The sequence below is a fragment of the Vidua chalybeata genome, chromosome 2 (assembly GCF_026979565.1).
Source record: "Vidua chalybeata isolate OUT-0048 chromosome 2, bVidCha1 merged haplotype, whole genome shotgun sequence".
Classification (NCBI taxonomy): Eukaryota; Metazoa; Chordata; class Aves; order Passeriformes; family Viduidae; genus Vidua; species Vidua chalybeata.
Window position 1 is genome coordinate 67549894 of NC_071531.1, and position 21832 is coordinate 67571725.

General features: G+C 48.0%; 1 protein-coding gene across 1 annotated transcript; it reads right to left on the reverse strand.

The window, feature by feature from the left end:
• Nucleotides 1-4487: 4487 nt before the first annotated feature.
• On the reverse strand, nucleotides 4488-18601 carry DRD3 (dopamine receptor D3). The gene is made up of 7 exons (XM_053934937.1): nucleotides 18505-18601; nucleotides 15926-16211; nucleotides 10855-10967; nucleotides 9494-9636; nucleotides 8217-8413; nucleotides 6998-7340; nucleotides 4488-6168 (listed from the first exon to the last, which is right to left on the reverse strand). Exons 2-7 carry the CDS (start codon nucleotides 16205-16207, stop codon nucleotides 5972-5974), a joined length of 1275 nt encoding a protein of 424 aa, XP_053790912.1. The 5' UTR covers nucleotides 16208-16211; nucleotides 18505-18601; the 3' UTR covers nucleotides 4488-5971.
• Between the last annotated feature and the right edge of the window lie 3231 nt (nucleotides 18602-21832).

Here is a 21832-nt window from a genome sequence, read left to right on the forward strand (position 1 = left end):
CACTGCTCCCTCCCTCCACAGGAGAACATCTGGTTTGCCTTTTGATGAGGTTCTCAGGGGAGGTATTGATGCAGCCAGCATCTTGCAGGAAGTCAGCAGAGTCTACGAATCTGTCTTGCGCTTTATTATACTGCCCTTCCTGGGCCAGAATGGAACCATCTACAAAGTAATGTCAACTTCAGTAGTACTATGTGCTGAAAAACAGCTGAAGAAACCAGCCCTTAGGAAAGCCAGATGCTTTCCTCAGACAAAGCTGAAGGAACTGGGATGAGAGAACAGACTGGCAGGAAGCCGAAGCCTTTAAAGAGATGCAGCCTCTTCAAGAAAGGGAACAGGAGATGGAGCGTCTGGGAGGAAGGAACATAGGCAAACAGGATGATTAGGATTTGGCAAGGCCAGCAAAAAAAAAGGAGTGGGAGCTGTGCAGTATGTCCGTGGGTAGCACTGCCAACATCAAGTTGCAGAAGCCCCTGGCATGTGCCTTTTTCCATCCCTTGCTTTGGGTGCATCTTGAGGAGGAAGAAGCGTTCTGTTGTGATTCAGGGAATTCAGCAATGTCTGCAAAAAAGCAAAAGGTCACAGAGTAATGCTGGTAGCCTTCAGAGCTGAGGCTGATGGGGGTACTTTGTGCTGGACTCAGCTCTGGTACCTGGCTCCCCTGCTGCCCACAGCCAGTGCCATCACAAATATTCAAGGGAGTCCTCTAGCATCAACCAGCTGCTCACGTCCCTTGACCTCACCCCCACAGAGAGACAGAAGTGCTTCTGCCTCTCAGCTGAGGCATAGCAAGGTTAGCAGTCCACCTGCACCACAGCCCTTCTGCCATGACATAGGATGGCAGAAAGAAATGTGATTCCCTCAGTATTTGTGCTTCTGTTTGGTGAAAAGTGGTCTTTATTTGAGCTGTTCAATTTGCCATGCTCACAGCTGTGCAGTAAAACCTATTAAAACTAACAAGAATGCCCAGGGCAGGAAGCCAGAAAGGTCTTCCCCACATCACCAAAGATACAACAAGCCTGATGCTTGTCTCACGGAGATGCTTAAATCATTATACTGAAATTAATTTTTAATTATGTTCATTTTCTTCTTTGGCCTCAGGGTTTTTCTTTGCCTCACATTTCCAGAGGCATTCAGGGATAAGACCAGTGTCAGGCAGGAAGAAATTCACTTCCAGAATCACGAAGGAAGCTCAGGAGAATTCCTGGCCTGGGCCTCAGAGAAAATGCCTGTTGTAGAAAGGTGTGGTTGGCATCAGAGCTGGTGGGCTCCTGATCTGACATTTGAGACAGTAAGGAACCAAGGAAAGGTGGCATGAGTGATGCCAGAAAGGCATAACAAGAAAGGTCACTGCTATGTCTTAAGATTGACTATTTGGGGAGTAACAGAGGATAACTGCATCAGTAGCTTTTGAGATGGAAAGGCAGCATTGGTCTGGGATGCATCTTCCACATCCTGTTCAATGTCATTCAGCAAGAGGTACATAGCAGCTGATGCTGACTTTGAAGAAGTTCAGTTTTGAGTCACACCTTGAAATTCCTACAGTCTTGTGAGTCTTCCTTTGCTCATAAGGCAGGTGGCAAAATACTGCCAGGAGATGACATTGTTATGTTAATGTTAATTCATTATTACCATTAGATAAGGAAAAACTTACTTCAATGGCTCATTCAAAGGCTCATGCAGATTTGAGATACTTGCATTGGTCAGAGAAAGAACTGATGAGCCATTCTTGTTAGATGAGACACCTCACAGACAGGTGTGTTTGCAACCTGAAGGCTGCCAGGGTCTGTCACTTTGTGACCAAACCACCACACTCCTAGCTGAAACTAATCAGATTGCTACCAGTGTCCTCTGGGTTGTCCACAATTCCTATTTGTAGTTTTCTGAGTGTCACCATATCAGCAGCCTGCAGGCTGTTGATCCTTCCTTGAAATGCTGGCATTGATTAGACATTCTTCAGAGAACATCAGCAACAGCAATAAGTTGCAGCCAAGCTCTGTCTTCCAGAGGAGCTGCCATCCTGGGCAGGTTGTGCTGGCCTCAGCTGGGAACAGAGAACCCCCTGTCACTCCAATCCTCCTCAGAGAGGCAGACTCCAGGTGTACTCCCTCCTCTTCCCAAGGGGGAAGCTCCCTGTGCCTAGCCCCACAGTGGGGTCCAGCTGAGCTCAGCTGAGTATCTGGCCAGGCCAGCCCAGCCCCTAAGGGACCTAAGAAGGATTACCTGGAGAAGTGAGATTTTTCTGCCAAGACTTTGCTTTGTCCTTGTAGTCTGGCAAGTGGATTTTAATATCTGCAGCTGGGACTGTTAAAACAACATGTCCAACAGCTGCTGCAAGGTACCTGCAGAATATTCACTGAACAGTGTCACCTGCAGAGCATTGGTCTTTGGTGGCAGGTGAAACCCACCTCCTCCATAAATTCCTTGCCTTTCCAGGCATCAGCTTTTTTCTCATGGAAGATTGTTTAGTTTTATGGCCCATGGACCTTTGTGCTCTTCTGCTTAAAGATTCTTGCACGATCTGGTGCCTGTTGTGCCTCTGACAAGGAGAGTGTTTTATGGTTTCTTCTCTGTTTGTATTTTGCAGTGTAAAACTCAACATAAGAGCTTTTGATTTTAACTCTGGATGGCTTCAGTTCAGTGCCTGGTACCATTCAGGATTTTAGTAACTTGGGTTACTTACGGTTTTCATCCTAGACCTGAGCCTGAACACGTGCAACATGTGGCACATCTGTCACAGATGGGGAGCCCCAGGTACATGTGGAATAGCAAACTGTGGGATATGTGGGCTCAGTGGCTCATTCATCTGGGTTCCTGCAGCTGAGCCACAGCCCATGGCTCTGTGAGCTGGGAGAAGGTGGATGTAGGGGATAAATGGTGGTTTTCAGTCCATTTCTCAGGTGTGCTGTAAATGTGTCTAGACAGGGAGTACTTGGATGGCTGCCTTGTACCTTGTGGGGGTGGGGCTGATCTTCCCAGTGTGTGTTGCCAGCTCTCCTTCATCTCCAAAGGGTCTTAACTCTCCTCAGCTACGGTGGAGCTGCTTCCTGGCTGCTCTCTTGTTTACAAATGTCTTCCAGCACAGGGGACCTGAGGTGTCCCATATCAGTTGCCTGGTGGGGCTGGTGGAGGTGAGCACACCCTGCAGGGCCCCGTGCTGCACCTGCACATCTGCCCAGCCCTGCTGCCACAGCAACCTGTGGCTGCCCCTGAGCTCCCTTCTTCTCTCTGCAGGAGAGGTTTCTGCATTATCCAAAGGCTTTTCTAATGTGAATATCAGCATGTAAATGAATCCCCACAGAATGCAGAGCACAGCGTCACAGCTCACCTCTCCCAGTCAGTTGTGGAGGCAGGGAAAACAAAACAGCAAGGAGGAAAATGTAGAAAATTACAGTTAGTAGGAGACATTGAGCAGTTGGAAAATGAGAACGCATATTACTCTGCTGTAAGTATTGAGTGGGGGTGTGTCTTGGGGGGCCCTCAGCAATCTCTCTGGCTTGCTGGAGTGGGTGGAGGGGCATCAACTGCTTGCATGTTTGATTTCTTCTGTTCCTTGGCATTTTCTATGGGATCACCTATGTTCATATTGACAGAGGAAAACTGAGCATGGTGCTCAAGCAGCACTAGAGGGAGGGGGAGACAGAGATTATTTTGTTTCTGAGTTGAGTTTTTGTAATTGCGTGTATAATTGTAATTTTGTAATTGTGCTGTCCTTTTTTTGTTGTTGTTGTTTTGTGGGTTTTTTTTGTCTCTAGTCAGTTCTGTGACCTGGTAGCTCAGATCTTGGTAAAGAAAGGACTATATGTTTAGATACAGAATTTTCCCCATCCCTTATAGCTGTGTGGACACCAAAATGCTGCTTAGTTTTCTGCCACAACTCCTGTTCTTACCTCTATCATGAATCATCTTGGGGATCACTCCTTGAAGAACCAGTTCAAATTCAAGTAAGATCAAACTGACCCCTGAGAGTTGTTAGACCAGGTCTTGAAATGGACCTAGTCATCCTTTAAAAGATCTTTCTTTTCATTTCCTCCTTTATGACAATGGTTGTATAAAGCAACTGGACTGGTGATCTCTGTTATGAAACATCTTCATGAGTATTTCTGGAGTGGCAGTCTGTCCACAGGTTGGTTCACTCGATTCATACCTCCCCCATCCTCTGCGCTGAGTGCCTCCCATGCTATCCAGCATCTTTGAGCAGATGGAGTAACACTACTGCATGTCTGCCTGGCGTAGCTGGGAAACAAGCTGACTGTATTTCCAGAATTCATCTGCTGGAAGTGCTTACAGCAGCCCAGTTGCACGGAAAATGCAAGTAATAATAAAGACTTCTTGTGGGTGTCCAGGCGGATGATAATTTTTTACAGGGAAAGTGTGAAGAGGGCTACTGATGACAAAAGGTTTATGGAAGGAGGTACATTAATCACAAAGATACCAAAACTTCCAATTACACTTGTGTTTTATTGGGTTAAGGGAGTTACAATGCAGTATGGAGGGCACCTGCCCAGGCAAATGACAAGCTCTCCACAAGATCCTCCTCCCAAAACCCAGACAAACCAAAGTAGCAGCTAGAGCTCTGCTATAAGCCCTGGAGGCAGAGGACAATGGCTTTGGCTTCATATTAGGAAAGAAAGGAAGCCCTTCCCAGATGGAAAAGCTGTGGCATGGACACAGGCAGGAGCAGCACACAGAGTTATGCCCAAAGCTATCAAACGAGTGTGGCTGACAGCACAACTAAGCCAGGTCCTGGGAGTGAGAGCTGAAGCCTCTGATCCAGTACAGCAAGGGGGCAAAATGAGAGAACCAAGCTGAGGCTCTCTGGCCCATTCCAGGTTTGTCTATGTGAGGGGAAGAGCATTACAGTGCCCTGACACAAGACCAGCTTACAGGACATCAAGTCTTGTCTGGTTTTTTCATCCAGGAACTACTGGAGATGGCTTTGTAGAATACTGCTGGGAAAGGAGACCATGGCCAGACTGTATTTGGCCAGCTCCTGGATGCTGGGATATAGAGATGCCATATGTGAAGACAAGAGTATTGGCAAGGGGCGTCAGGGAGAGTCCTGGGGCTAATCCCAATGCAAATGTCTCTTCTTACTGGGAGGAATGTTATGAAACAGTTACTGCAGCAGCCAGGTGGTACAAACCCTAAATCTAGCAGTGCTCCTCTCAGGAGAGGAGCACAGGTGAAGATTGGTTCCAAGGAGATCATGAACAAGTTTAGAGACAGGGTGCATGCAACCAGCTGAAAAAACAGGTTTGAATCTATGGCAGCTATCAAGAGCCTTGTTCTCTTGGTGGCCCCAGTAGATCACTGGGGTGTGTGGTAGTTAAGTAGTGGCCAATCTATCACTGGTCCTTGGGTCAGGAGGAGAGGGGACTCTGGGGTAGTGTTGCACTTGTCATGTGAGCTGACATACCAGAGGGAGAACAGCCACCTCTCTACATTGCAAGGAGCAGTAAAATACAAGCTGGCAGCACAAGGGAAGATTTAATTTGCAACTAGGGCGATTTTCTCAAGCACTTAGACTGACCTAGTTTTACAGGCAAACCTCTTGATGGAAACAACAGGAAAGTTGTTATTTCTCCATCAGTGCTCCTTTTCTAAGTTTCCTTGTCCAATTTTCACTCTTGGCTCCTGACTGAAGAGATCAGGATCCTTATCAAAGAAGTCGTTCTGTCCTCTTACTAGGACTGCTGTGCATGAGCTGGGTGCCTTCTGCAGGCTGAGGCTCCAGCTGTGGGAGGGCAAATGCATTTCCAGCATGTAGGCAGCAGAGATGAGGGATGCCATCTGCATTTGGGTTGCATGTGCCCTGCAAGCCTGTCAGCTCCCAGGAGCGATGCACTGTGGTGGCTGATCTGCTGCACACCCAGGACTGTGCCCAGCACTGAGGGACTCACTGGCTTGTTCCTGTCTTTTTCTCCTCCCAGGGGGCTGCTACAGACCCATGCAGCCTGGTGTGGCCCCACAGTCAGCAGCAGAGGATCTTGAGGAAGGCTTTGCGGAAGTCAGTGTTGAAGGTTGTGTAGATGATGGGGTTGAGGGCACTGTTGACATACCCGAGCCAGGTGCTGGCACTGTAAAGCCCTGGAGGCACGTGGCAGGATGGGCAGTGGGCATTGAGGATGTGAATCAAGAAGAAGGGCAGCCAGCAGACTATGAATGCCCCTGGGTTTAGAGAGAGGCAGAAAACAATCCATGAGTTTAGAGCAGCAACTATTTGGAAAGGGGCCTGCACTGGTGACCTCTCCCTCCAGCCCCTCACTATTTCCATGATGTTTCTGTTTCACAAACACTGAAGGCCACGTTTATTTCTGTCACAGAGGGATTTGGCAAAAGTTTGGGCTCCTTGGGACCAGCTTTGTGAGTGTATGGGACTTTGGAAGTGGTCTGATGACAGACAAAAGCAAGCAGCCAAAACTTTGAGGGAAAGCCTCAGCTGCTTTAATCAGTTAGGATGAAGGCTGCGTTATTTCTGTGCTACTACTGAGTTAATGGTGGGGGGAACAGTGCATCTGGTGACCACAGCAGGTGACAGGGACTCCAGTCTCCTGGCTTCTCTACCCAGCTGTATGAACTGGTTCCTCTGCAGTTCCTTGCCTCAGTTTCCCCTTCTGTAATCAGATCTAAGAGCTTCTGCATGTATGGGAACTTAGGATTGTTCCAGCCTTGTAATAGTAAAACAAACAAAAAGGAAAAGCAAAGGCATTGGCTGTTGCTCCCTTTAGTAAGTGCTTGCTGACCACTGATTTTAAACACAAGGGTAACAAAATAAAACACTAACATAGGTGGCTCTCAACATTTGGGAGCATTATTCTAGATCTCTAAATGTCCCACTACTGTCTCTCCTGAGTTTGTGAAGCAGTAACAGCTGAAGCCAAGGCCCAGCTTGCATTTTTTTTTTTTTAATCTCAATATTGTATTAGGAGATTCTGTGCTCCTGGACTTCCCAAACCATCACCCCTTGCACCCCGCAGGCAGAATGGCTCCCACTCACCCAGGACAATTGCCAGCATCTGTGTAGCCTTCCTCTCCCGCAGCTGTATCAGTCGGGGCTGCTGCTGGGCCAGCCTCAAGCTGCTGATGGTTCTACCATTGCTGAGCCTCCGTACCTCCACTGCTCGCTTCCTGCTCCTCCTCTCTTCCCACCTGCTGGTTTGGGTAGTCCCTGGTGCCTTGGTGAGGGATGCCTCGTGGCAGAAGCTTCGGTACCGCTCCAGGCTGAAGACAGTCAGCAACCTCCTTTTTGTAGACATCTCCTGGCCTGTGCATTTGAGTGAAAGACAGGGGGAAAACGTGCCTTGGCATCTGTTTGGCAAAGCTTTCCTCTCCATGTGTTCCTGCAAAAGACGATGCCACAGAGGAACTGGAAACCATCCAAACTGCTCATTGGACCAGAGGATGATGAGGGAACTAGTAGGAGTTATCCTTAGCCTCACTCGCCTCTTACATTGCACCATGTCCTCTGCACTGACCTGGGGGTGAACCAGCAGTTGACAACTCTTTGCCTCCATCCCACCCAAGAGAAGCATGAGAACAGTAAGAGCAGGAATACCTGCTCTGCTAAACTCTCATCTGTATTTTTCTGTTGGCTCTGCTCCCCTCAGCATCCCCACCCTTTCAATGTAGCTTCACTGTGCAAAATTGGGTGAAAGGAGTGGATATGCATGACCAGGTAATTCCTTTCAAACTGTTGTGTTGGTTCCCATGGTTGCAGATATTTCGTCTAGAAAGGTCAGTGGAACAAATGTTGCATGCACCATGAGTATTTTGCCCTCTTAAGTTTGTTAGATGAAGAGGGTTTTTTATTTTAATAACAGAGGTTAAAGCCTGTGAAGCCCTGAAAGTGAAGCTTCATAGAGGAAATTCAGTAAATGAAGACATTAAAATCAATAAATGAAGAAATTATGAAAAAAATGAAGACTTATGCATGGCTGAGAAAACCCTGCTCTGAAGAAATACTGAAGTAGGCTGTGCTCTTCTTGCCACTTCTAGAGGGCAGAGATACATAGGAAATATTCTCTTTCTAGAGGTCTGAAAAGGATTTAATTGGAGCTTCTGCACCTCAAATACTATGGTGTATGAGCAAGGGATGGGATGAAAACATGTCATGTCCCTCCTTATGCTTTCTGTTCTGTGTTTTAACCCTTTGAGGAGAAGAGATGATGCATTCCTCTCCTTTTTGACAACTCCTGCTGGGTTCACATGGCTCTTACTTTGTGAGCATAACATGGTTTGGTGCTGATGCTCTGCCTGCCCTGCCGGGTGAGGGTTCGCTTCTTTTGCCTCTGTCTGAGCACGAGGTAAATCCGGACATAGAGCAGCAGGGTCACCATGAAGGGGAGGTAGAAGGACACCAAAGAGGAGTAGATGACAAAACTAGGGTTGGATATGGAACAGACACTGGGATCCCCTGGGAAGGAAGAGAGAGAGAGAAAGAGAGGAGTGGCTAAGCTGATTTGGTTTAGTACAAGGAGGCTCTGGTGTGTTGGCTAGTTACAGCCCATAAGCTGTAACTGAGACAAAAGGTGGCTGGGGGCAAAGACAGTCTAAGGAGTGCAGATTATGCTCTGGCTTACCCAATTACCTAAGTGATGCTTAAAATGAACCCAACACAGGGCCATCTAGCAGTAGCCAGCATGCTACTGGCTACTGCTCTTCTGGCCAACAGCTCTGTTCTCTTCTCTCTTGTCTGTTCCCATCCTTTCTCCTATTCCTTTGACAGCCTCTGTGCTGTCTAGATGCAGAGTGCGCATCCACCACTGTCTGAACCAGGCAGAGGGGGGCAGCAGAATTTCCCACTCCCATCCCTTTCCTGCCTCAAGCACTGGGGAGAGGATGGAGGGGGAGCAGAGGCTTCTGCCTGTGACTCAGTGTGAAGGAAGGCTCCCCTGCTCTTCTGCCTCCAGGGAGGCTGTGTTGCCCTAGCTGAGGGAAAGGAAAAAGACCAATCTGCTTCCAAGGTGAAGGCTAAATTGTTTGCCCTCCTCAAGGGATTAGTTAAGGAAGCAGACAGCCAGCTGGATAGGAAGGAAGGAGGTCTCTAACAAGCAATGCTATATGCAATCCTTGCTGTTTAGAAGTGTATTCTGTATCAGAGTCAAAACTGTGCTTCTGAACCTGTTGATATCGGCAAGATGCCATTAAGTCTGGTGTGTGTGTGTGTGCTGTATGTGCTGCATGTTTTGCTCCATGAGCTCAAAGTGATTGTTTGATAGGAATCTGAGGAGCTGGACACCTTGATGGGCATTGATTTGGCAGTAGAGCAGGCAGGTTTGCCCTTTAGAGCGATAGTCAGTGTCTGCCTGAGCAAATGGCAAGTTTATAGACAAGAGCGCATGGGGATTTTTCTCTCCCTTCAGTGTGCTTTCCAGTTCCTTAAAATTTCCTGTAACTTGGCAAATGTGCAGGACCATGCTAAATGACCTGGCCATACACAGGGCAGCTCCACTGCCAACCCCTCTTGCGTGCTATAGTTCAGGATATCACCTACCTGTAGTATTGAAGCCAAAGAGGAGAGGGCATGACACTGCAAATGCCAGCATCCAGACTATCACAATCATGAGAGAGACCCTCCTGCAGGAGCTCTGCCCAGTGCTGTACTGGTACTGAACTGGTTTCACCACTGCGGTGTATCTGCAGACCAAACCAGCTCCAGGAAGAGGAGGCGGAGGAAGGAGGGAGGGAAAGGACCAAGTTTTTAAAAGGAGAAGTGAAAGCAGCACAGGGAAGATGATGGTGAATGTGGTGAGGAAATAGAAGAGGAAAGTAGAGAAAATCAGATGATGGGAACAGCAATTTGTAGAAACGGTAAGTGGAGCATTGGGGGGAGGAACAGAGGAAATCAGAGTTAGTTGGCAGCAGTGCAGAGAAATGCTCAGCAGAACCCACAGCATGCGAAGCTACAAGGTTTGGGCTACCAGACGGATCAAGAAACTCCAGGAAATCCCTAACCCTCAAGCCCCTAAAGTTATATGGGCACTGCTGTGCAAGAGCACTCTCTGGAGTAACCACAAACTACTAAACTCTCTCTGTCTCAGCTGTCTAGTCTGGTGTTAGCCTGACAGGCAGAGCATTGCCTGGGGCAGGTTGTCAAGGACCTTCAGTTGCTGGGGTGCTCCAGGAGATGCAGCTCAGCAGGGCAAGGATTTGGAAGGCACAGGAGTCTCATCTTTAGGAGAGCCTGGGGGCTGCGTTTTGCAGACAGAGCCAAACTGAAATGGGGATACAGATTCCCATGGAGGAACACCAGACCAAAGCAGTACTGAGAGCTGCCTTGCATTATTATCCTTGAACTACACATTACAAAGGTATAGCATGCAGTATTTTTCCCTTCCCTCATTCCCTGGTCCCAGTAGGATCACATGTGCCAAGGTTTTGGCTCCCAGCCCTCAGCATTGCTTAAAATAGGCTCAGTTTTAAAATGCAGAAAACCAGAGCAAAACTCAAGATTACACAGCAATAATCTTCATCTCTCCCTGTGAATATGGTAGGATTTTGTTTATTAAAGCTTCATGAGTGAGATCTCCAGAAGGAGAAACCCTCTTCGACACTCAGTGGGACTTGGATGACCAATTGTGGTTCCTGCCTTTAAAAAGCTCAAAGATGTGGTTGACCATCTACTGGGGATGTTTTATTGCTTATGTCTCCCTGCCCTCCAGTGCAGACCTCTTCTTGCACAATGTGAGCAGAGCCACATTAACAGCAGTAGTGGCAGGGACAGACCTTCAGGGCTTTGTTGTCCTGAAGACACCAATGCTGTCTGTGCTCACCCCACTTCTTTGTCCCTGCCCCACTGGGGCACAGGGCTGTCCCCATATCCAGGCTGTCCCCCTGGATGCTGCTGTGTCTCACCTGTCAATGCTGATGGCACAGAGGTTCAGAATGCTGGCTGTGCACATCATTACATCCATGGTGACGAAGATATCGCAACAGATACGGCTGAACGTCCAGACCCCTCCGGTCACCTGTGCCAGTGACAGAAAACTGTCAGCCTTGCTCTGCACCAGGTCCTGACAAGTTATGTGTGAGGAGCTGCTCTCTTCCAAGTGTCTCAGCAGCTGGAGGAGCTCCACAGTGATGGGCAGAGGGAAACTGAGGCACCTGTGTTGTGTGCAAGATAACGCAGCAGTTATCTGCGTTATCTTCTCATGTGGAGAAGGAGCCTCACTTTAATTTCAATCCTTTTTTTGCTCTTGCAGAGGGAGGCAGGGAGAAGAAACAGCAGCTATCCCTTCTCTCAAGGCCTAACACAAAAAATTGATTTAAATTTGATATCACTGTATTTAGCTTTTGATTAATGACTATCTGAGAAAATCTAAGGGCTGAAAGTCTTTCTCAGCTTAGCTGCCAGAGTGCTTTTGCAGGCAGCGAGCTGGAAAAGTGCTGCATATTTTTTGCATTTATGTATGAAACTGAGATCTGAGACTGAGGCTTCTCAAAAACCTTACCTGAATTCTTAGTTACAGATTTTGATTATTAGATCTGAGTGAGAACTTGCAGGCCACTCAGATAAAGGAGCTTGAGTTGCTACCAAGCTGTTGTGGTTGTTTTGAATTTTTAATCTGAAGAGCGTGGTTGTGAAAGCTCAGCCACAGCCAGTCTTAGCAATGGAGAAAAGTGGGTTTTGGAGCAGCCACCAAGTTCTTGACAACGACCTTTTTGATTGACAAGCATTGTTCCAAGCATGTCCCTGCTGTCCTTGGGGTTGGGATGACAGCCTGATTCCCAGGGAGGTGGTTTGCCTCAGTGCCCACTCCTTGTAGGAGATGGAGGGCAGGCTGCCTCTTTGATCAGCTGCAAACAAAGCCAGTCCTACGCTGAATGGGGGAGGAGGAGAGAAAAAAAGGGGGAAAGTCCATGCTTGGGAAAGAGCCTGGATTTTAGCCTTCAGCCCTGTAGATCCTGCTGTTTCAGCTGGATCCTGGGAAGCAATCAGAAACTGCCACTAGTTCCTGGTCTCTCTGCTCACATTTAGACAACATCTGGAATACTGCATCTGGTTTTAAGGCATCAGTAGAGGAAAACCATTGATAAACAGGAGTGAGTCCAGTGGAGAGCCACCAAAACAATCCACAGGGGCTGGGGCAGCTGTGAGGACCAGCTAAAGGAGCAGGACTTTTTCAGTCTGGAAAAGAGATGGCTTTGAGGGGTGGGAGACTAGCAGCCCTCTGGTGCCTAGTGGGAGGTTATTGAAAAGGTTGAAGGCAAGTTGCTAAGAAGATGGAGCTGGGTTTTTCACAGCAGTGGTGTGGTCAGACGACAAGAGGCAACAGGAATGAGCTGGAAGAAAGGTGCAAACACGTTATGAAGGTTACTTTTCTGACTACAGGGACAGTGGGGAAGTGGAGCCAGCTGCTTGGTAAATCTGTGCAGGATCCATCCTTGGAGCTTTTTAAAACCCATTCAAAAATACCCATCCCAGACCATACTGGAGAGGGTGCCACAAGTAAGCTTGGCTTCTCTGGCAGTGGATCAACCCTGTGAGTGTTGGTGCCTAGGAAGGATGCAGCCCTCTGCAGAGAGAAACACTTGTACAAATATAAAATTCACTCTGTGAGAGTTGTTTAAGAAATAATCCTGAGAAATGTAAATGGTTTTGATAGTGGCAGCATTCCCACACATGGGCACAGAAACTTGCTGAGGTGAGCTGTGTCTTTAGGGTATTCTCTGCTGAACCCAGCTGCTACATTTCAGAAATCAGGTATTGAACAAGGCAGTCTTCAATTAGACCCTCTGACCCTCAATGAATGCAGGGGAAGGAAATGGGAATTGGCTTGCAGAATGCAGAAGGGAAATGTGCTTGCTTCTCCAGTTCTCTTGAAAATGGTGGTGCTCCTTCTTTTCTTAGAAAAAAGTAAGTAAAGGGGAAAATGTCAAACCAAAACCATTGAGCTTTTCTGCACAGTTAGGTGAGCTACAAGACATGCAGACTGAAGGCTGTCCATCTGAGATTAGGGACCTTAATGGGTAGGTTCAGCTTCCAAAGAAACACTACACTGGTTTTACTTTAGTTTCAGATTTTGAGATATGATTGACCACCTCAAAATATATTAAAAAAAAGTGCTGGAAGCCTTTGCAGTGGGACCCAGTAAGGGATGTTTCTGCAGTTTGAGGCAAAAAGCAATGCAGTTTCTGTGTGAGCTGTGGAATCTGAAGAATATTTTATGAAGCCAGTGGCAGGTGTTCACAAGAAAGCCAGCTGCTGCTAACCCAGCAGATGAACAAGCACTTAACTGAGGGAGTTTCCAAGGTCCTGAGCGTGTTAAAATGCTGAGCTCAAGAATGTGAACTATTAAAGCTGAAGAAGGTGCTGTTGGGGATGGCTCAGAAGTGAGCCCTCTCAGGATGATGCTATCAGATCACACCACCTGCATACGAGACTGTAGCTTGTGTAAGAAGATGCTTGACATCAAAATCTTTGGGCTTAAAACCCGTTCTCACTTCCACCTGCCACTTCTGAAATGGGGAGTAGCTCTGCTGGAGTTGGCAAAGTAGTTAATATTTACCTGTGGGGTATACGAACTCAGAATTTATTCCAGAATTTAACAGTGAAGAAAAGCCTTTTTATAATATGCCTTGCTCAAAATTTTTAAAATTCTATTTCTGCTCTTCCTTTTATTGCTCTGTTCTAATCATCTTTGCTACAGCAGCTAGAACCTGCTAGTCTGCATTTCTGGTTTTCATGTGCTGGCGGGGTACTTCTTCTTTATCTCTCTGGTATTTTTTGTCCAGGAATCTCAAAGGATATCCCAGGTATTAATTGAATGAATCCTCACATCTGCCTGGGTGAGGTGGATGGTCAAATATTAATCTCTTAAAGCTGATGAGAGCAAACTACAGAGAGATGAGCTGATACAATCTCTCATTACCACTCAGTGATTATGCAGCAGAAGAGTGTCCAGGGTGAAATCCTGGCTCTATCAAACACAATGCTAAAGATCCCTATAGACTATTCAGGTCAGGTTTTTACCCAGTCTTCCTTGACGACCAGTCTGCTTTATCTACAAAATTGTGGTGTTATTATTTTTAACTTCCAAACTCTATAAGAAGCTTTCCAGTTTATGAATGCCCAATTATTATCTTTTTAAACTTATGTTTATCTACCACTCTCCTGAATTCTTAAAATTAACAACAAAATCTCCACAATTCCAATACGAATGGTGATGCCACATTGAGGAGCACATGGATGGGAAAGTAGGAAAGTTGCATTAGGCAATGGCATGCATGAAAGTAGTGGTGCACCTAAGCAGGCTCCCTGAAGGGTTTTGTGTTTGAGAGCTGATGCTTGGGGCTGCTGCTGGCTCCTGCAGCTGTGAGATGGCTGGCTTCTCGTGGGTTTGCACAGTGGGAGTTCAAAGAGCACTCGAGGTCAGGACTGCTGAGTTGCAGTAACTCAGCTCTGTCCTCCCTCTGACACCAGTCCAGTAGAGTTCCTGGAGCTCACAGAGCAGCTTAGGTCTCACTGCTCCCATGTGAGAGACGGGATGAGGAGACAGTGACTCCCACACGGTCTCAGCAGATTAGACCTCAGTGACAACCTTCTCCTGAAGCTTTCTTCCCCTTTGGAGGTAGAACTGGATGCTGTGAGAAGACTGAGGAGGGTGTTCCCAGCCATGCTGCCACATGTCCTCCTCCGTCTGTGTAATGACTACACGGAACGATGTGTTTAACACTCTCAAACTCCAGTGGGCAGGATACCCTGATGCCACTGCCTTGGAAACCTTCGTGAGCTGCAGCAGCCACAGCACCAGGGATCAGTAAAGAAGAGGGCAGCAGTATTGGTGTGTCAGACCCACATGTTGGCCCCCAGAAGATTGCTAGACACACTGCTGAATAGCACTTCTGTGGCAGAAACCTCCTTAAGAGGAGATGAGGATTTTGAGGCTATAAAATGTTCCTGTTGCTGCTCTGCTCTGTCACAGCCTTCCCAAAAGATTTCTCAAAAAGAGACAGTTCTGGTTTGCATGACTGATAAAATAACACATTTCATGGCCACTGATGACTCTAAAAATGGAGTGTAAAGCACAAACTTTACAAGTGGCATTTAAATCTGAGGCATTCATCCACCTTAAGCTTCTCCATAAATAAGGGCCAGTTCTGAAGTCTGGTTTGGCAAACCTTCAGTAGATGAATAGGTATTCTACACGGTTTTAGGGACTGAATGATTTTTTGGCAACTTTCAGGCTCATGGGGTATTGAAGCATGACGCCATTTCTGCTTCATTGATGGCATTGCTGATCCATAAACAGCAGCAAATACTGAAAAAAACTTTGGGGCTTTTTGGACTGTTTTTTTAAAACTTAGTCTTGCTGGAGTCCTACAGCCCAGTTCTATAGGAAGTCCCGTGCAATGCCAGGATTGGTAGTTCGGGCTTGGGATGGGTATGAGTTCTCTTCTCTGTTGTTTGTATGACTCTTGTATCAGCTGCTTTGATTATCCAAACTCCACAGATGGAAATTAGTCTTGAATGGGTCTGCAAACACAACTAGGAAATGGACCTACTTTTGTTGTGCTCACAAATCATGACCATTGTATGGGGCAGAGGCTGCTCCACAGATGAGAGTGAGTGCCAAGTATTTTCTAAAGCAAAGCATAATGTGATTTCATTAAGGAATGGAATGCACTTGAGCTGATAGACTATTCCAGTCTGAAATAAAACTTGACTTCTAATAATATTTTTTAGTTGCAATCAAACTGAAGAGTCTAATTCTATCTTGTGTGTGGCTTCCCACACACGCACACTTATTTCCTGGTTTTTTTAATCATTCCATGTAGCACACCCAAGCAGTACACAGCCTGCAGGACAGCTCCAGGGCTGTTCCCCACAGATCAGTCTAAATGTTCCTACAGACTTCACTAGGAACATGACCACGCATGCAGTGGTGTGGTTGAATTCTGCTGATCATTTCTGAGAGGTACTCACCTCCAGGTACACCATCCATGGCATCACCAAAGTAGCCACCAGCAAATCTGCCACTGCCAGGCTTACCACGAGGTAGTTGGTTGTGGTTTGCAAGGTGCGTTCCCTCAGCACAGCCAAGCAGACCAGCACGTTTCCAAAGATGATGGCCAGAATCAAGATGCAGTAGCAGAGGGCGTAGTAGGTGTGTGAATGGGGCAACTCAGGCTCTGTGGTGCTGTTTGCCCCACAGGGAATGGGATCTGTAGCATTAGGATGGCTGCTGGCTCTGGTGAAGAGGGCCATGGGGCTGCCACAGTAAAGAGAAAGAGAGAGGACTGAAAATCAGAGCTCTGCAATGACTGTGGAAAACAGTACCCTCTGTGGCTACTGGTATGATTTTTATACTTTCTGTATGCATTCTCCTTCAAGCCAATCAGAAAGGTCTTTTTTCTGCTCATATACAGGCAGAGCTTTGCTTAAAGACTTGGTTGGCCTGTTCTGTTTTTCACTGAATCCAAACCAAGAGAAGAATGCAAGATTTCACCTCCTGTGTGCATTTGAAAGGTGGATCTTACCAACCAATGCAGCTGTTTGGAAAGAGGGCAATGGTTTTGAGATGCACCAAAGCCACACCACAATACATGTCAGCTGGGCAAGAGTGCAGCCTGAAAGACAACAATTTGAAATGATGAGCAAGACCCAACACAGACACCCAAACATACTAAGGCTTGGCCAAAATTTGGAACTTATATCTTTTCTTCTGGGAAGTATCCTCTTCCTTTACTCATCAAAAAATGTCTTCAATAGCCTCACACACTCAAGTGCTTGGCAGCCTGGCAGCAAGCACCACCTCCAGAATTCCTCCTTTCCTGCAGCATGTCCCAAGCCCTGCCTGCTTTCTAAAGGGTTGACTGCTGGTGCTGTTCCTATTCCACCCATACTGTACTCTGTGTTTTCCATGCCTGGCCAGAAGATGTGCTTCCTGTGCTGAAAAGCAAACCAGCTTGATAGTTGGGATGAAATACTGAAAAGATGCTTGCAGGGTGCTCTGCATTTCTTTTTGTTACAATAGATTCAAGTCTGTTTTCAGTAACCTACCATTCCTTGATTTAAGAGGAGGAATTTTCTCCAGAAATACGAAAGCTGCTGTACTGAGGTTGTTCCATGACATTTAATGTCTTGTATCTTTTTTCCTTTGCTACTGCTCCTGTTGCTGAACTCAACATCAGTATGACAGGTATGAAAAGCAAGGACAAAGCATTGCCATGCCAGTGGTATAAATATGACTCTGTTTCACCTCACCCCTTGAACAGCAGCATCTGTGGTGTACAGCTGCTGCACAGCCATGCTCCTGGAGGAGTAGCTGTGCAATGGGTATAAATTGCTCCAGCCCCTTGGCACAGACTCATCCTTAAAACAGGTGCCACTCTCCCCTGATGCTTTGTAGCTGGGAGAGGACAAGGGTCGAACGAGATGGAAACTGAACTTCCTCATGTCTTGTGAACACAGATCCCTCAGAACAGGGGTGAAACAATCTCTTATGGCTTGTATTTGTCTCCTCTATCTTTCTTCTGCATGATCCTGGCAAAGAAGTTAAGCTTTCCACTGGATCACGAAGATCTCTTGTACCATGAGTGCTGCTGCTGGGTCCAGGACTGTTCATTAAACAGTTGAGCTGCAGCCACCCAAAGAAAGGATTCATTTTACTGTGTCCCTTGCACAAACACAGTTCCCACTCTGGGAATTCTGTATTGTCTGGAGCCAGGAAAGGCTGGTACTGTAGTGCTGGAAAAAGCAGCTGCCTAGGTGATAAGCAAGGCCAGAACAGCGAATGAACAAAATATCACCTATAATATATATAACCAGAAGGCATAAAGGCATCCCAACACACAGTTTGGCTGTGGGTTTCCTGTCTTGTCTTCTGTTTCTTATATCCACGAGCATTATTTTCGACTCTTACCCCAAAGTCAGTCTTCCCTACCACGATCCCTCCCAGCCCTGCCAGGTCCCTCATCCCTGGACTGTCCTCAACCTGCCCCCCCCCTCCCCCCCCACCCTCTGTCCTGCTCACTCTGCACCTGGCCAGGGCGCTGCCAATCCAGGCACGTACCAGTGTACCTGGATACCCTCATAGAGGGGTGGCAGGACACCCACCACCCTGGGTAACGGGGTGACAAACTGCCATGGGTACAAGGGTCGCAGCCGTGGGGAAGAGCAGAGGGAGGGGAAAGGGGGGAAAAGGGACGCTCCTCTCGTGGGTCTCTGCTTCGGAGGGGTCCGGGTGCCTGTCCCGCTCCACACGCAGGTCCAGGTGCGGGAAAGGGTTCGGGCTCCGAGCGCGGGGTCCAGGTGTGGCGGTGGCTTTGGGTTGGTCTCCAGCTGCGGGTGCTGCTCCGCTCCCGCCGTTCCCGCACCCAAGGGGCAGCGGGAGCTGCGCCGCTCCCCGTGGTGCCCCCGGGCCCGGCTGCCGTGTGCCCCGGCGATGCCGCGGGGGGCCGGGGGCTGGGGAAAACCGGGCAGGGAGAGAGGCGGGGTGCTGCGGGAAAAGGGACTGCCGGCACCGGGCGGGAGGGGAGCGAGAGGCAGCAATCAGGACTTACCCCCGGCCCGTCGGGCGGTGCTGCCGCCTAGAGCAAAGCTCGGTCCCGGTCCCCGGTCCCGCTCACTCCCGGACCGACCCGCTCCCTCCCGCCGCCTTCCCGGCGCGGAGCCGCGGGGCGGGACCGGGCTGGCCACCTCCTCCCGCCCGCCCCCTGCCCCGGGACCCGCGGTGCCCGGCGAGGGGGCAGCGGGGCCGGGGCTGCGCTGCCCGTGCCCTTCTCAGGTGCCGAGAGGCTGCCCTTCTGCTAAAGGGGCGCGGCGGAAGGTGCCTGGGCGAATTTTGGCGCCCGGGTCCGCAGCAGGGGCGTGCTTGGTTGAGGGATGGAGCTGCTCCTGCCGGGGGGCGAAGCGGGGCGCTGGGAGCTCGGGGTGCCGAGCGCGGGGAGATGCCTCGGCCAGGGTTGCTTGCCCACCAGATAGAAAGCTGTCAGTAAAAAAAAAAAAAAAGAAAAACAAACAAAAAACAAACAAATAACCAAACAGTTGAAAAAAATTATCAAGAAGAGATGATTTTAAGAAGGGGAAGGTTTAAAAAATATATATCTTTAAATAAACTGCCTTAAACCTAAAATGAAGGGAAGAAGTTGGAAAGGAGAAGGAAGCATCCTTCTCCAGGGATCACTGCCGGTAGGCACAGCATGAATGACCAGGGCACGGCTACAAACCCTGCCACATCTCTGCTATGTGGCTTTCCTTGAGGTCTGAGATCAAGTCTTCTGAGGCACAGTTCTCAGACTGTAGTCACTGGGGTACGAGGGATGCCAGTGGATCTTCTCTCTCTGGAGGTTGGGTTGTGCCCACCACCCACTCTGGCACAGCAAATGGGGCTTGCAGGGAGTTGTCAGGAGGGTGCAGGAAGCTCAGCAGCAGGGCTGAGGCTTCCCTTCGCTGCATGTATGACCTGTGGCCCTAGCAGGAGGAGACAAAGTGCTCTTCCTCTTTATGCACCCACAGGTCAGAGTGGCCACAGGCTGGCTTGTATGTGGGCAAGGAAAAGAGGAGATCCTGTGGAGAGCAGAGCATATCTACCTATTTTTAAGAATTTACTTTAGAAGGATGTGTTGGGACTTGGGCTGCCTGGATCATCTCTTCTGCCTGCAGCTTTGCAGGCTGAGCTCTTCGTGGGTGAGGGTGGTAGGAGGGAGAGGTGCTGTAGAGAGCCCTCATACCCATCAGGTGCGAGGGGTGAGAGTACCATCTTTGGCCTGGCAGGGGATGGTGAAAGTGCCCCTACAGGCTTTGATGGGACTAATCAGCAGCACTGCCTTTACCTGAGGCTGTGACAGCCCCATGGCAGCTCTGTGGATGGCACTGGAGGGCTGTGATGAGTCACTGCTCAGTCCCTAGGGCGGCACACGCACAGTGTCCTGCTGGAGGATACAGCTGCCAGGCTATGAGACCAAATTACCCGTGAAGGGCTCTCCAGCCCCTTCATTCCCTTGGGAGCCCACAAACGGTGTGACATGGACTACATTTACCGTGCTTACATTGGATTTGTACAGTCAAACTTCTGCCGTCAGCTGAACCATACTGCTCTCTTTTGGGGAAATGCACTCGCTAGCGGTGCTCGAGGCAATCAAGGAAGGGGGAGGTCCTCCTACCTATGCCCAGCAGAGGCTTTTTAGCTGTGAGCTTGGAAAGAGTCCAACACAGCCACACTTGTGTGGTTAAAGCCGGAGGGGAAAGAACACACCGTGATATGTGCTGGCAAGGGCTGGGCGAGTCACAGGCCGGGTGTGGATGCCCAGTGAGCATGACTCTTCACAGGGTACTGGCAGAGAGATGGAGGCATTGCAGTTTGTTTGTGGGCAATTCCCAAAGGACTGTGGCTGGCAAAGTGCTCACAATGGCTCTAGCGTGATGGGACAGCAACAAGCCTGGCTGCTGTCAGCTGTTCAATGTAGCAGCTAACCACAGATCGATAAAGAGATGCCTGGCCCTCCTCGAAGGTAAGGGAGAGGCAGCAAGGGGAATGCATTGCTATAACCACAAAATCACCATTGTTTTGCTTCACATTTTTATCTTCCAGTACTGAAACTTTCCCTTTGCCTTGTGTGTCAGTGGATCCCCTGGTTGTGTCTCCCTTGTGAAAGTTGTTTCTTGCTTTTAATTATTTTTATCTAATTTCTTAATATTACTCTGACTCCAGGAAAAAAAAATCATATACTCACAGAATCATAGACTGGTTTGGGTTAGAGAGACCTTAACACTTATCTAGTTACAATCTGGCCTTGAACACTTCCAGGGATGGGTCATGCACAGCTTTTCTGAGCACCCTGTTCAAGTGCCTCATCACCCTTACAGTATCTTCCTAATATCTAATCTAAACCTACCCTCTTTCAGTGTAAAGCTATTCCTCCTTGTCCTGTCACTAGGTGCCCTTGTAAAAAGTCTGTCTCCATCTTCCTTGTAGGCCCGTTTAGGCACTGGAAGGCTTCTATAGGGTGTTCATGGAAGCTTCTCTTGTCCAAATGTAATTCTCCAAAAATAATCTAGCTGTAAATGCTTCTGTTCTATTGAAGCTCATTATCCTAAGTGCTCCCTCCCCACCTCCTCCCTGGAATGGCTCCCTTCACACCCCCTTGTCTGGTTTTCCCAAGACTGGAAGTTCTTTGGGGAAGGGACTTAATGACTTTCTTGTGTTTGCTTTGCAGCAGAGGTCTTGTGGAGCAAGCTAATAATCTTTGTGATCATTTAATTTAGAATAGATTGCATCACATACAGAGGCAAGGCTGAATTAAAATTGCATAAGCAATCTAGATGGTGATATTTGCAGTGGGTTTTATTAACAGTACAACTTCTTTAGTACAGTGGTTAGTGCAATATCTTTCTCATAAAATCCTCTCCTTCTTCCTACCCCAAAATCAGATGTATAGTGTATATTTACCCTTGTTAAACATTGGACATGTTGCAGCCCTTGGTTGTCACATCATGGTATCACTGGAGCAAGGCAGAGAAACAGGTCAGTAGTAAGTTGTTAGAACCTCAAAATGAAAGAATATGCCAACAGGCATTGCTGAAACTCCTGGTTCTTCCCCTCTGTCACGGTTTGATGCTGGCGCAATGCCAGCACCCCCATGAAAATACACCTTCCCAAATAAATGCTGTGAGTTGTGATCAGGAACAGAGTAGAGCAGGCTTAAGCTTAATAACAAAGGGAGAAAAAACTTTATTAAACTACTATTACTATAAGAAACACACATACTAAATCTAGGATGAAAACTTTCTAAAACATTCCTCCTCCTCCCCCCCAATTCTAACAAAACTACAGTGAGACACAACTCGGACTCTGAATCAAGTTCCTACCGTTCAGTTAATCAATATTCA